Below are 15,233 nucleotides of genomic sequence, written 5' to 3'. Positions count from 1 at the left end.
ACATACACACTAGAGGGTACACCCGTCTGTTTTTCTTATTTTTATTTATTTATTTATTTTATTATTTACGTCTGTTCTTGATTATATGTTTATTTTGGATTATTTGTGTTTATATAGGTTGTTTAATAAAAAGAGAATAACAAAAAAAAGAAAAAAGAGAAAACAAGCTGAAGAAAAAAAAAAGAGCAACACAATCAACATCATCGCGATGATATATGGGAATATGACAGTAAATACTAAATATTAAACATTATTGTGCAGCACATAAGATCAACAGAACACAGTGTGCTTTGAGGTAGGAGCCAAAAAGGGTGTAGTTTGTGGGTGTGATCACCCGTGTGTACACCTGTGAGCATGGACGCGCTTGTTTTTTTAAAAGGTTCCTTCATGTAATGATCTGCTAGAGGGTGTGGGGGGGCCACAGCCCCGTCCTCCAGGGCATGAAGCAGGTATGGACGAGATCAAGACTCCAGACATCCAGAGGCCCTCAGAAGGAAGCAGAGGAGCCGAGTCATGTGTCGAGCTCAGAGTTTGAAATCAGCCATTTCCTCTAATTCTTTTATGTGCAGCCCAGCAGCTCAGAGTGCGTGTGGTCATGTGGTCATGTGAACATGTGCTGATTCTGCTTTCCTGCTGAGTGTCACTCTGCTGCAAACAGTGAACACACCTGTTCAGCCAATCACATTAATGCCCTCTGATCTGATATCAGGTCTCCTTCATCAGGATGTGGGACAGGAGGTGTTCATGTTTCCATGGAAACAGCTGTAATGTGCAGCCGTCACCTTAGAGACCAACAGCAGCATTGAGCGCGCTCAGACACCAAATGATTGACTGTAATTCAAACTCTGTTCTCCCGCTCTGTGCCGAAGATTCATCGTCATCAGTAAAACAAAACGAGTTTTATTTGAACCTTTGAGGTTTTCACCGTTCAGCAGAACTCTGTATGTGTGAGTGTGTGTGTCTGAGTGTGAGTGACGTCTGGGTGTGGGCGAGGCCTCGCTTGCCGCACCTGTCGTAGGTAAATGTAAGTGCGACAGAGCCAAGAACACGGAAGTGACCGTGTGGCCGGAGGCTCGCTGCGCTGTTTCCTGATTATTGGAGCTTTGTATTGATTGTTGATGATGACTGGGGGCGCGACCATCCCGCTGATCCCGCTGAAGCTGCTCGCGCTCGGGCTCGTGCTGGCTTCGGGTCTGGCTATGGACTGCAGTTGGAACCAGACCACCGACCCCAAACAGGTCCCGGATTTCGAGGCTGGCGGAGCGCGGCTGCTGAGCAATGTGATGGAGCTCGATCCCAAGAGTTGTCGGGCGATGTGCTGCGCGCTCCCGGACTGCGACCTGGCTGTGATCGGGTTTCCGACGGACGGACCGACCCACTGCAAGCTGGTGGGCTGTGGGGACGGCCACGACGCCTGCGCACTTCGTCCCAGTAGCCAGTTTGAGGTTTACCGTAAGCTCGTGGCGGAAAAGGCCGACGGAGATGCGCAGGAGGGCGGCCAGGAGGAGAACAACATGCCGCAGGTGCAGCGCTGGGAGTCTAACAACAGTAAGAAGCTTTGATTATTGATCGACAGGCAGAGCCGTAATGGAGCTGACAGATCAGGCTGAACATAACTGATCCTTTACCTAATCGATAGATGGCTCATTGATCAGTCTGCAGGGAGAAACCTGATCAGTTTAACTTGATTATTGGTCGTTATTATTATTATTATTATTGATTTCCTGCTTCGTGCTGAAGACTTTCAAAATAAAAGAAACAAAAGAAGGCGGAGTCAGAGCTGACTCAGTAATGACCTCATTCACTGAAACCTTTGAGAATACTGAGCTCATACTTCCTGATCAATAACAGAGTTGGCGTGTGAATCTGTGAAAAGGGAGTCGCTGTGGGCGGCGCATTTGGTGCCTCATTGTTGTTGAGCAATGCTGCCCATCCTGCTCTGCTGCATTGTTACCTGCACAGGTGAACTGCAGACACAAACCCGTGACCTGTGGCCTCTTTGTGACGCTTCACGCTCTGGTTGATCAGAGACATATTCACACTAATGTCAACAGGAAGCGCCAAACATGGACTGAACCTGAGAGCGTGGACGCTGTGGTCATTATTATAATAATGATAAAAACAAGTGAAATTGATGTCACAGAGAAACTGACCTTTGACCTTTTTAGTCTAACCTGACGGATGAGGCTTTCAGCTGCTCAGTGATTACCTGAAACAGAGAGCTTTATGAGCACAAGGTGAGTGAAGAAGAAACCCGCAGTGCATCATGGGAGCCCCCGGCAGCCTCTCTCGGGTCGAGCACCTCTGAGAGTTAATGATCTGCTCTCATTTGTTTCCTTGTAAATGTGACACCATGCCCTACCTGGAATCCACCTGTGCAGGTATTTTTACAGGCTGTTTGTTCTCCGAGAGGTTGGACCGGTCGGGCTGCTTCACCTGAGAGGAGGCGGAGCCCTCACCTGTTTGTTTGAAGGTGATTTAAACACCTGAGATTTTCATGAGGTTTGGGTTTTTGAGTCCATCTACTGTCCAGTTTATTTTGCTGGCACACCCATAATGCACCTGGTTTTCTGGATTAACTCATTGGTGTTACCTGATACGTCAACACTCCTTTCTTTGTATTTTGGTTGGAAGGTCAGCTGAAGCCATGGCAGCGCCTCCACCGTGGCTCACAGATGGCTGCAGACTCTCAGTGTGGGATCTCCTCATACATACTGATGTGGATCCATCGCTCCGTCACACCTGGTCCTCTTCAGTCCAGTTCTCGTGTCATTTTCAGACCTCAGTCTTTTCTCCTGTGTCCCCTCATGTGGAATGACTTCCTGACAGCCGTCCTTCACTGAGACCTGTCTGATGAGGCTTCAGTGGACACTAGATGATCGTCATTAGTAGATGATACTTTGAGTGTTAGTTTTACACTTTTTAAGTTCTTACTGTGAGGAGGGCGTTTGAAAAAACATGTGACTCCAGAGTCTGAGCCTCGTCAGGGAAGGTATATTTACCAAACTAATAAGTGTTAAAAACGTCTCATTCGTTTAGTTTCCACGACCACTAACTTTGTTAGTGTTCTTTCTTTTTCCAAACATCTAGTTCTTATTTTTATTTTAGTGCGCTATGATGACCGTGACAAAGAGCCTAAAGACAGTTTAAAACTGGTTCTTTGCTCAGGTGTCTGTTATGAGCAGAGACAAAACTGGCTCATCTTTGCATCAGAAGCCTGAGGTCAGAGGTCAACAAACAAACGCACTCCTTCAGGAAGCTGGAGAGCTGTTGCTCAAGAGCACTTTGAAAATTACAGGAAACTGACAGGGTTTGAACTCAGCCAATCAGAGAGCGCCGAAAGATTATCAGTGCTGTTATTGACGGTGTCTCTGTTGTCTCTCTCAGTTCGCTGTCGCTTGCCGATGAAGGTGGGCCCGTGTCGCGCTGCCTTCCCACGCTTCTTCTACAACGTGACGAGCGGGAACTGCAGCGGCTTCGTGTACGGCGGCTGCGAGGCCAACAGAAACCACTTTGAGTCTCAGGAGGAGTGTGAGGCCACCTGTTCCGGGGTCACAGGTAAACTTCCTGTTTATGTTTGTTTAAAGGAACAGTGCCTATTTAAGTACACGGGGAATATAAATTCATCGTTGACTGTGTGGGGATGAGGCGCGCAGGCGGATTTCACCTGCAGGTTGAAAAAAAACAAAACGACACACGCGAGCGTCATTAAAACACAGATCCACGGCACACGTTACAGATCGGATATGAAACCACTCCTTTAAAGTCACAGACTAATGACGTGTTTGATAATCAGTAACCAACGTTTGACTGATCGAGCACACAGACTGTGAGGGTCATTATTAAACCGACTGTGGGGGGGCTCTGGCTGTGACAGCTGTGGGGTCAAAGTTCACAGCACAAATCTTTGTCCTTTCTTAAATTTCCTTCATTAAAATCATTTTTGTCCTCCGTGTTTCTGAATCAAACAACAGCAGCTGAGCGGCTCGCATCTTCTCCCATCTGAGATGATTTGATTGGACAATCAGATCAGGTGACTTTTCCTGTCAGACACTCGATTTTCAGATTATTACGACACTGCTTAAAGGCACCATGATCACAGAGGACACACACACAGTATCAAAGGTGTGTTTACTCACGCAGTAAAAACATTAAAATCTGATCTAAAGAATGTAAAAGGGGCGGGACTAACAGCTGGTTTGTTTAAGGTGGTCTGGTGTTTGTACCTGAGTGAACCAGAACTGGATCAGTTTAACGTTTTTGTTCCAGGTAAACCAGAGAACACCTGGTTTACTTCAACCTGGTTCAAGGTTCAAGGTTCTTTATTTGTCACATGCATAGTTATACAGGTATAACACACAGTGAAATGTAGCCTGACACGCTCCTCGACATGTGCAAAAAAATTGGGGGGTGGGGGGGGTGTAGAGGAAAAACATTATATACACACACACATATAGTATATACATTGGGTGAATGTGCAGTAGTAGCAGCAAGCAGGTGAATTCTGTACATTAATATGAATAGACATCTGACTATTTTACAGGATAGACAATATAAACATATTTAAAATTAAAGGAATTGAAATGTACATTGTTCCTTGGTTTAGTGTCTGGAAGAGAGTCCTGTCTCAGTCAATTATAGATGATGTGAGAGGGCGGGTGTGTGTGTTTAGGGCACGGATGGCTTGGGGATAGAAGCTCCTCTTGAGTCTCTCTGTCCTTGCCCGGAAGATGCGGAACCTTCTACCAGATTGCAGAAGTTGGAACAGTTTGTTGCCAGGATGGGACGGGTCCTTCAGTATCTGCGCTGCTCTAGTCCGGCATCTCCTGGTGTAGGTGTCCTGAAGCGGGGGGAGAGCAATCCTGCAGCAGCGTTCTGCTGTACGGATCACTCTCTGGAGAGCTTTTTGGTCCTTCACACAGCTGTTCCCAAACCACGATGTCATGTTCTGTGTGAGGATGCTCTCCACAGCGCCTGTATACAACCTGCTGGACGATCAGTGGAGTGTGTCCTCTCACCATCAGCTTTCCTTTAAAAGGACAGCTTTGGCTTACCTGTACTCAGCTGATGAGTTTACAAAAGCAGCACTGTAAACCCACATGACAGCATTCATGCCCCCGATTGGTTGAGTGTTCAACTGGAAGGACGGGCATTCTTCATTTAGGTGCTGCACCTGGTCAAAGTAAACTGTGTGTGTTTTTCCAGGCCCAGTTCTCCCTGATGAGTCCACTCCTGCTCCTCCTCCTGTTAAAGCTCCTCGGATGGCTCCAAATGTTCTGGTTGAATCTGATCCAGAATCTGCTGACTTTGACAAATCTGGTAACGCCACCCCGACTCACCAACCAATCACTGATCAATAACACTGATCATTTATAACACCTGTCACTACTGCAGTACTCCAGTACTACTAGCAGTCCCACTCAAGTTACCTTTGAAAAGTACTTCTTCTAGAGGAAGATGCAGTGCTGCCACCTGCAGGACAACCAGGTTCAAACAGTGCTGCAGTATGGCTGTGAACAGGAAGTTTTTGTCACAGTTTTATGAAAAATAAAAAAAATTGCCTTTAAATTTAATTTTAGACAAAAAGTAAAACACAGGTATACAAGTAGACAGGTAGGAACAGGAAGTAAAACTCAGGTCCGAAAACAGGAAGTGACTAACCGCCTTTCTTTCTCCCTCCTGCAGAGGTAACTGCCGAGGGAAATGATATGATATCCTTTTACTCTTTCACAAATATGAAACTTTTACCTGCCTCTCCATATAAGTGACACCTGTGTGGTGTTGTCCAATCAGAGTACTGCGAGGCGAAGCCTGAAACGGGTCCCTGCAGAGCATCGCTGAGGCACTGGTACTACAACCGAGAGACAGGAAACTGTGAGATGTTCACGTACGGAGGCTGCGGAGGAAACAAGAACAACTACCCAACCAGAGAGAGCTGCATGCAGACCTGCACAGGTGAGAGACACATGCACATCAGCTGAGGGTACCTGCACAGGTGAGAGATCCAAGATCCTGACCTGTCGGGCAGGTGGAAGAGCGTTCGCTGACGTGTTTGTCTTCTGCAGTGTCCGTCCTTCCATCCTCTAAGAAATCCGCAGATGAGGACTCCTCAGACAACAAGGGTAAGAAATGAAACGCACCCTTGCTGCAGCATGTCACCTGACTGTGGGTGGAGCTAGAGCACACATGATTAGGTTGATATGGGGACTGCTGCTGGCACGGTGCAGTTGCAATGTGGGTAATGTAGGCGGCAGCTGGAGGAGAGTGTGATTGCGCCCGTGTGTGTTACAGGGATGTGCACAGAGAAGCCGGACTCCGGGCCCTGCCGTGCCGCCTTCACAATGTTCTACTACGATCTAGACTCCGCCTCCTGCCGGCCCTTCATATATGGCGGTTGCCGTGGCAATTACAACCGGTATGGCAGCGAGGATGAGTGCATGAGTAGCTGCAGTGGAGGTAAAGAGACACCGCCTACATCCATCTTAAAGTGGCCCTCGTCACGGTGAACTCTGACCTCTGACCTCTGCTTCTCTTTCAGGTCGGCTTGACTTTCATGATAAAGTCCAAAACCACTGGACCGCAGGTGAGTGTGTGTCTGCCAGTGTGTGTGCGTGTGTGTGTGTCTGCCTGTGCGTGTGTGTCTGCCTGTGCGTGTGTGTCTGCGTGTGTTTCTGTGTGTGTCTGCCTGTGTCTGCCTGTGCGTGTGTCTGCCTGTGCGTCTGCCTGTGCGTGCGTGTCTGCCTGTGCGTGTGTGTGTGTGTGTCTGCCTGTGCGTGTGTGTCTGCGTGTGTTTCTGTGTGTGTCTGCCTGTGTCTGCCTGTGCGTGTGTGTCTGCCTGTGCGTGTGTGTCTGCCTGTGCGTGTGTGCGTGTGTGTCTGCCTGTGCGTGTGTCTGCCTGTGTGTCTGCCTGTGCGTGTGTGTGTGTGTCTGCCTGTGCGTGTGTGTGCGTGTGTGTGTCTGCCTGTGCGTGTGTGTGTCTGCCTGTGCGTGTGTGTGTCTGCGTGTGTGTGTGTCTGCGTGTGTGTCTGCGTGTGTGTGTGTCTGCGTGCGTGTCTGCGTGCGTGTGTGTGTGTCTGCGTGCGTGTCTGCGTGTGTGTGTGTTTGTGTCTGCGTGTGTGCGTGTTTGTGTCTGCGTGTGTGCGTGTGTGTCCGCGTGTGTTTCTGTGTGTGTCCGCGTGTGTTTCTGTGTGTGTCTGCCTGTGCGTGTGTTTCTGTGTCTGCGTGTGTGTGTTTGTGTCTGCGTGTGTTTGTGTCTGCGTGTGTGTTTGTGTCTGCCTGTGCGTGTGTGTGTGTCTGCGTGTGTGTGTGTTTGTGTCTGCGTGTGTGTGTTTGTCTGCGTGTGTGTGTGTGTGTGTCTGCGTGTGTGTGTGTGTGTGTCTGCGTGTGTGTGTGTTTGTGTCTGCGTGTGTGCGTGTGTTTGTGTCTGCGTGTGTGCGTGTGTTTGTGTCTGCGTGTGTGTGTGTTTGTGTCTGCGTGTGTGCGTGTGTTTGTGTCTGCGTGTGTGCGTGTTTGTGTCTGCGTGTGTGCGTGTGTGTCCGCGTGTGTTTCTGTGTGTGTCTGCCTGTGCGTGTGTGTTTCTGTGTCTGCGTGTGTGTGTTTGTGTCTGCGTGTGTTTGTGTCTGCGTGTGTTTGTGTCTGCGTGTGTTTGTGTCTGCGTGTGTGTTTGTGTCTGCCTGTGCGTGTGTGTGTGTCTGCGTGTGTGTGTGTGTGTGTGTCTGCGTGTGTGCGTGTTTGTGTCTGCGTGTGTGCGTGTTTGTGTCCGCGTGTGTTTCTGTGTGTGTCCGCGTGTGTTTCTGTGTGTGTCTGCCTGTGCGTGTGTGTTTCTGTGTCTGCGTGTGTGTGTTTGTGTCTGCGTGTGTTTGTGTCTGCGTGTGTGTTTGTGTCTGCCTGTGCGTGTGTGTGTGTTTGTGTCTGCCTGTGCGTGTGTGTGTGTGTGTGTGTCTGCGTGTGTGCGTGTGTCTGCGTGTGTGTCTGCCTGTGCGTGTGTGTGCGTCTGCCTGTGTGTGTGTGTTTTCAGGGCTGTGCTTCAGCTGATGTCCAACATGGGCTCCGCAGCACAAATAAACACAGCTCTGCAGAGAACCTTTCACAATAAAAGCGCTGAGTTTCATCTTCATCTCCTGCAGCCTTCTTCCTCTTCGTCACGCTGACAGCCATCTCTGCCCTGCTGCTGGCCACACTCATCATCATCACGCTGAGACGGCACCGCCTCTCCCGCCGCCGGTCCTCCAGGTAATAGAAGGCTGCCCGTCTAAACTCTGGTGGGGTTGGTCGGTGGGTGGCGTGGCAGATTTGACGTGCAGGAGCTGTTTCAGTGACGCTGCTTCTCTTCCTGTTTCCTGTCTCTCAGCGATAAGGAGGAGCTGCTTCCAGATGAGCAGGCGTCCGTAGACTCCCTCCCCCTCCCTGAGAGCCCCAAACTGGATCAGAAGGCCTGAGGGGGCGTGGCTGAAGGCGTCGCTGAGTGTGGGGGCAGGGCTTGTTGTGATGCTGCTGTCAGAGACGCTTGAAGGTCTCAGCTAAATAAAACATCCCCTTTCCTTCGTGTTGCAGCACAATTACACTGCGTCTGTTACTGAGTAATCAATCACTGTATCGATCTGCACTGATCAGAGCTTTAACTTCCTGATATTAAAGGAGCAGTCCTTCTAATTTAACCAAACACATTAGTGAGAAATTTGATGAAGAGCTTTAGTTTATGTTTTCTTTTTTTACATAATCAATCACTCTGTGAAGCTTTAGATTACCCTCATCCAGCAAAACATCTGAACCAATAATCAAAGTGAATCTCGAGTCGGGTCAGGTGATCTGTACCTCACAGCTGATGAAACTAAACAGTTTTCTAATTTGAACATGAAATTGATCAGAAATGTTGTAGAAGGCAATAATTACTGAACAGAACATCACCTCTGTGTAGTGACACACCTGGCAGGTGCTGAGGAGTCACTTTAAAAAGAACATTTGGTGATGATGTGATCACAGCAGCAAGCAGCTGATTGGTTGAGCGTGGACCATCTGTGCTCTGGTGTGTACTAATCCCCTCACAGATGCTCCTCCCAGCTCACGCAGGTACCATCCAATGGAGCTGAATCTGATTCTCAGACTGCAAGTTCTGTCACTCAGGTGTGCATCGTGTGGGCGGAGTCAGTTTGAGCTTCTATGTGGAGGGAGTAGTACACAGCAGTGACTCTAAGTTTAATGAAGACTTTCAGCTTATTAAACTCCTGCTTTTGGCAGTTTTCAGACTCCATCCATGAAACTCGCCGATGGGTTTCTTTTTCTGCTGAGCAGCCCTTTAACCTCGTGTGCCAGGTGTGTTCCTCTGTGTAAACATAGATGTTTGTTGATCATGATCCGTGATGTCATCGATTCCATTGATCAGTAATAGTTTTTTTTCAGCATTCCAGTTTTGTGTTAAAAATAAAATTGTTTCTCACGCTTAAATAAATGGATGGGGGTCTTTGATCATCTCAGGGGCAGGTCTGTGGCGGTACTATTTTCTAACTAATTACAGCATATCCTTTGGCCCAGTGGTGGGCTCAGAGAAGAATGTGGTGCAGGTGTTGCTGGACCTGCAGCTCCTTTGTGGTTCACACCTATAAGCATGTGTGTGATCAGCTCAGGGGTGTTTAATCAGAGCATTCAGTGCAGCGTCTCCTTCGGCTGGATGCTAGAGGACTTTAGCTCACTCAGATTATTGATCAGACCCTAACCTGAGGTCAAACTGAGCGCACTACGTGTCCCACAATGCACCTGGGGACTTGATGGCTCCCCCTGCTGGGGAAACTGCACTGGGCCTATTAAGGTGATTTTTTTTTGTTTGTTTGTTTGTTTTAATACTGTTTTATCTTTATTAGCTGTAAACTGGGGTTTAAGAAAACTCGTAATAAACTTTTATTTTACTCTGAAAATCTCTTTCACATTTTCTATTGATCCTCAATGTAATAAATAATCTGATTATTTCATTGATTGTGTGATTAATTGATAAGAGCTGATGAGGGACCTGCTCCAAGAAGTGGGTTGGACAAACCTGGGGTGCGTCCCAAATGTACCTCCAACATCCATTCACCTCTTTTCCTGGAATTCTCTGGAAAATAAAGAGCTGTGCGTTGAAAATTTGAACTCTCCTTGATGTGCAGAAGATGGACTCCAATACGTGCATCTTACTTCACCACAACATGTTCTAATATTTCATGAATGTCATATAAACGAGAACAGCCTGGGAAAATATATTTCGTTCCAAAGGCTGGAATTTGAGGAAGGAGGACAGTTGTTGTTGCTGCGAGACAGTTTATTTCCAGGTGGGAGGTGTTATCAGGATGAGTTGCATCCTTAAAGTCTTCATCAGTGTCACGCTGCGTGTTCAGAGGCGAGCCCACTGATTGTTCCTCAGTAACACTGTTTTCATTAAGGAACAGTTCAGAGATCAAAATTCTTGAGCTTGTTCAGTGTTCTTCATGCAGAAACAACTGAACAGAAAGTAGTTTTCATCCCAGCAGTGTGAGGCTCAGAGTCCAGCTGTGAGTGTAACAGCGATGATAGTGGAACTATAAATATATCAGCAGCTCATGGATTCAATGGAAAACGCAGTGATGATAAACATTTATCTGATCTGCTGCACTTTGGTTATTATATCCATGTTTTCATGCACAGTCAGCGTTTTCTCAAAGGACGGTCCAGTGTACCATACTCTACAGGGAGTGCAGAATTATTAGGCAAATGAGTATTTTGTCCACATCATCCTCTTCATGCATGTTGTCTTACTCCAAGCTGTATAGGCTCGAAAGCCTACTACCAATTAAGCATATTAGGTGATGTGCATCTCTGTAATGAGAAGGGGTGTGGTCTAATGACATCAACACCCTATATCAGGTGTGCATAATTATTAGGCAATGTCCTTTCCTTTGGCAAAATGGGTCAAAAGAAGGACTTGACAGGCTCAGAAAAGTCAAAAATAGTGAGATATCTTGCAGAGGGATGCAGCAGTCTCAAAATTGCAAAGCTTCTGAAGCGTGATCATCGAACAATCAAGCGTTTCATTCAAAATAGTCAACAGGGTCGCAAGAAGCGTGTGGAAAAACCAAGGCGCAAAATAACTGCTCATGAACTGAGAAAAGTCAAGCGTGCAGCTGCCAAGATGCCACTTGCCACCAGTTTGGCCATATTTCAGAGCTGCAACATCACTGGAGTGCCCAAAAGCACAAGGTGTGCAATACTCAGAGACATGGCCAAGGTAAGAAAGGCTGAAAGACGACCACCACTGAACAAGACACACAAGCTGAAACGTCAAGACTGGGCCAAGAAATATCTCAAGACTGGTTTTTCTAAGGTTTTATGGACTGATGAAATGAGAGTGAGTCTTGATGGGCCAGATGGATGGGCCCGTGGCTGGATTGGTAAAGGGCAGAGAGCTCCAGTCCCACTCAGACGCCAGCAAGGTGGAGGTGGAGTACTGGTTTGGGCTGGTATCATCAAAGATGAGCTTGTGGGGCCTTTTCGGGTTGAGGATGGAGTCAAGCTCAACTCCCAGTCCTACTGCCAGTTTCTGGAAGACACCTTCTTCAAGCAGTGGTACAGGAAGAAGTCTGCATCCTTCAAGAAAAACATGATTTTCATGCAGGACAATGCTCCATCACACGCGTCCAAGTACTCCACAGCGTGGCTGCAAGAAAGGGTATAAAAGAAGAAAAACTAATGACATGGCCTCCTTGTTCACCTGAGCTGAACCCCATTGAGAACCTGTGGTCCATCATCAAATGTGAGATTTACAAGGAGGGAAAACAGTACACCTCTCTGAACAGTGTCTGGGAGGCTGTGGTTGCTGCTGCACGCAATGTTGATGGTGAACAGATCAAAACACTGACAGAATCCATGGATGGCAGGCTTTTGAGTGTCCTTGCAAAGAAAGGTGGCTATATTGGTCGCTGATTTGTTTTTGTTTTGTTTTTGAATGTCAGAAATGTATATTTGTGAATGTGGAGATGTTATATTGGTTTCACTGGTAAAAATAAATCATTGAAATGGGTATATATTTGTTTTTTGTTAAGTTGCCTAATAATTATGCACAGTAATAGTCACCTGCACACACAGATATCCCCCTAAAATAGCTAAAACTAAAAACAAACAAAAACTACTTCCAAAAACATTCAGCTTTGATATTAATGAGTTTTTTGGGTTCATTGAGAACATGGTTGTTGTTCAATAATAACATTATTCCTCAAAAATACAACTTGCCTAATAATTCTGCACTCCCTGTAAAGGAAGCAATAAAGGAAGCATTGAAGCTCCTTTCCTTGGTGTTTGGAGATTTGGAAGAGCTCTGATTGTTACCAGCATGCAGATACGTACGGGTCACGCCTCCCAGTGAGGAACCTTCCACAACAAAATGGACAATAGGAATGCACCCTTTATTCCCAAAAGCTGATTGGTTGGTTTGATCAGCTTCAAGTATCATCTTGAGAACGACATCATCACCGGAGCGCTGATACAAGGATTCACCATGAAAACGGGAAAAGAGCAGCACCTCCATCTGAATCGAGAGGAGCAGGAGAGTCAGTCCGTTGCACAGATTAGCTGTGCTGGAGCCCTCAGATGCCTCCACCTGTAATCACTGAATCAGCTGACCATCACACAGGTGAGACACACCTGCGGTGTGTGTGCGTGCTATGCTTAGACGCTACCTGTGGACACCGTCCACCAAGACTTACACCTGGGCTCATCAGACGGAGCTCGTGACAGTGCCAGGCGACAGCTGTAAACAGAAAACTGGGGAAAGCCCAGCCGAGGCCCCAGTCCAAGATGGCGGCAGGTTGTTTGTATGGCGTTCTCTGATCCCACCCACTTCTTTGCATCATAACCTCCAATCTTCTTCTGGCTAATCTCTCAGTCTAGATATGAATTTTGTTGAGGCTAAGATGTTACCCACATGGACCATAAAGCCACTGATCTGATCCTCAAACCCTCCTCTCGTGACCGCTCTCACACAGCGTCCTGGAAGTTTAAAGAGAAATCACAAAGTTGATTAAAAGGAAAAAAAGAAGAAAACTAATTTGTGAACTTTTTAAATTTGAATCTGGTGTTTTCTTAAAAGAATCTGCTGTGAAAAAGCAGAATGGTCTATTTGATTCACCTTTTATTGTTTATTTTATTTTATTTTCACTTGCTAAATACGGGGCAGACTTGACTGGGGAAAAGAAAGAGGGAAAGAAAAACAGCGGGGAAGAGGGACGGGGATAAATAATAATAATAATAATAAATTTTATTTATGAGCGCCTTTCAAGTCACCCAAGGACACTTTACAATAGAATAAAACACTTAGTAAAACAATGAGAGAATAAGAACAATAAAATACAAGCACAAGATAAAATGAACAAACAGTGGATTCACAGTGAATATGCAGATTTGAACTGATGAGTTTTGAGTTGGGATTTAAACTGGGGGAGAGAACCAATATTTCTTATTTCAGGGGGCAGAGAGTTCCACAGCCTGGGAGCAGAGCAGCTGAAAGCTCTGCTTCCCACGGTGCTGAGGCAGAAGGAAGGTACAGTAAGCTGGATAGAAGAAGAAGATCGAAGTGAACGGGCAGAACAGGTGGTGGTTAACGGGTCAGAAAGGTAAGGAGGAGTGAGGTTATGAATGGCCTTGAAGGTGAGCAGAAGAAGTCTGAAAATTATCCGGAATTTCACAGGGAGCCAGTGAAGTTCCTGAAGAACAGGTGATGTGCTGGTAGGAGGGGTTCTGGTGATAATGCGAGCAGCAGAGTTCTGAACCAGTTGAAGCTTATGGAGGGATTTTTGGGGGAGACCATGCAGAAGAGAATTGCAGTAGTCAATACGGGAGGTAACAAGACTGTGTACAAGAATGGACGTAGACTGGGTGGAAAGAGAAGGAAGCAATCTGTTAATGTTACGTAGATGGAAGTAGGCAGAACGGGTGAGATTATTGATGTGAGATTTATAGGAAAGTGAATTGTCTAGGATGACACCAAGGCTCTTAACCTGAGGAGAAGGGAGAACTGTGGAGTGATGGTGAGTGAGAAATGGTTCTGTAAGGGAAGAAGGTGGGAGGGAGGAATCAGGTCTGCGAGAGATATAACTGGGTGTCATCAGCAAAACAGTGAAACTGAAGATCAAATTTGCGGAAGATGGTACCTAGAGGGAGGATGTATATTATGAAGAGAAGAGGGTCTAAAACTGAGCCTTGGGGTACACCAGAGGTGACGGGGAATAGACAAGAGCGGAGTGATCTTAGTTGAATAAACTGGGAGCGGTCGAGGAGATATGATAAAGGGCAAAAACCAACAAAATAAGCAGACAAAAAATCCATCCATCAATCACCTGGATCACCTGTTGAGAAAGAAAAAAGAGAAAACAAGCAGAAGAAAAAAAAAGAGCAACATGATAAACAACATCACAATGATCTATGGGAATATAACAGTAAATACTAAATATATAGAGAGTGTGGGGGGGCCACAGCCCCGTCCTCCAGGGCATGAAGCAGGTATGGAGGAGATCAAAGCTCCAGACATCCAGAGGCCCCCAGAACACAAGAGACCAAGGAAGACCAACAGAGGGGCAGCCGCGCCACTGTCCCAGAAACAGCTGTGGAGAGTCCCAGATGAGGGCTCACTCAGCAGCCGCGGAGCAGAAGCCAGGGGGGGTTGCAGTGACGCGCCCGTGAGCTCCGCCGGCAGCCAGCTGTGCCTGAGTGACCGAGCCCCAGGCCGAGAGGCCGAGGGCGCCCCACCCCCGAAGTGGCCCGAGCCCCAGGCTCCAGGCCCCGACAAGCAGCCACCGCGGAGTGAGCCTGTGTGTACCTGGACGCCCATCCCCAGACACAAAGAACCACCAACGCACCGATGTCTGAGGGAGTCTGCCACCGGTGGGAGGAGTGGTGGGGGGAGATAGGCCTCTTATTTATTTCCTAATACTGTGACACCTCCTATGGAAATTTGTGGAGCTCCAGTTTTTGTCAGACTTCCTTTTAAACTCTCTGAAGGTAGATCCCATCTCCAAATCGGATCAGGAATTATGTGACAGGCCACTTACCAGACTGCAATCTGTCAGCTCAAAAACAATAAATCTCCTGGAGCAGATGGACTCGTGGCTGAATTTTACAAGTCATTCTCTGATGAGCCAGCTCCCTTCTTATTGCAGCTTTATATAGAAAGTTTACAAAACCACCCCAGCGACTCTAACTCGGGGTATAATCCGTCTTGGTCACTGACGACTGGC

General features: G+C 47.1%; 1 protein-coding gene across 1 annotated transcript; it reads left to right on the top strand.

The window, feature by feature from the left end:
- The first annotated feature begins 789 nt into the window (after positions 1-789).
- On the top strand, positions 790-9,911 carry spint2 (serine peptidase inhibitor, Kunitz type, 2). The gene is made up of 9 exons (XM_086262633.1): positions 790-1,548; positions 3,388-3,558; positions 5,206-5,319; positions 5,794-5,955; positions 6,066-6,122; positions 6,292-6,456; positions 6,539-6,583; positions 8,127-8,232; positions 8,351-9,911. The coding sequence occupies exons 1-9, from the start codon at positions 1,119-1,121 to the stop codon at positions 8,436-8,438; spliced, it is 1,338 nt and encodes a 445-aa protein (XP_086118759.1). The 5' UTR covers positions 790-1,118; the 3' UTR covers positions 8,439-9,911.
- Positions 9,912-15,233: the final 5,322 nt, after the last annotated feature.

Source organism: Aulonocara sp. 'chitande type north' Nkhata Bay, linkage group LG14, assembly GCF_057382095.1.
Source record: "Aulonocara sp. 'chitande type north' Nkhata Bay isolate Kocher_YH1m ecotype deep benthic linkage group LG14, A_spYH_male_GT1.1, whole genome shotgun sequence".
Taxonomy (NCBI): domain Eukaryota; kingdom Metazoa; phylum Chordata; class Actinopteri; order Cichliformes; family Cichlidae; genus Aulonocara; species Aulonocara sp. 'chitande type north' Nkhata Bay.
The sequence above is the reverse complement of the archived record's forward strand: the minus strand, read 5'-3'. Positions and strand labels throughout refer to the sequence as shown.

What these genes read in the sequence shown, in the direction of transcription:
- spint2 (XM_086262633.1), top strand. Translation starts at nt 1,119, where the DNA reads ATGATGACTGGGGGCGCGACCATCCCGCTGATCCCGCTGAAGCTGCTC. An exon ending in CACCTGTTCCGGGGTCACAG is followed by an intron (nt 3,559 to 5,205) that starts GTAAACTTCCTG and finishes GTGTTTTTCCAG; the next exon opens with GCCCAGTTCTCCCTGATGAG. An exon ending in GGACTCCTCAGACAACAAGG is followed by an intron (nt 6,123 to 6,291) that starts GTAAGAAATGAA and finishes TGTGTGTTACAG; the next exon opens with GGATGTGCACAGAGAAGCCG.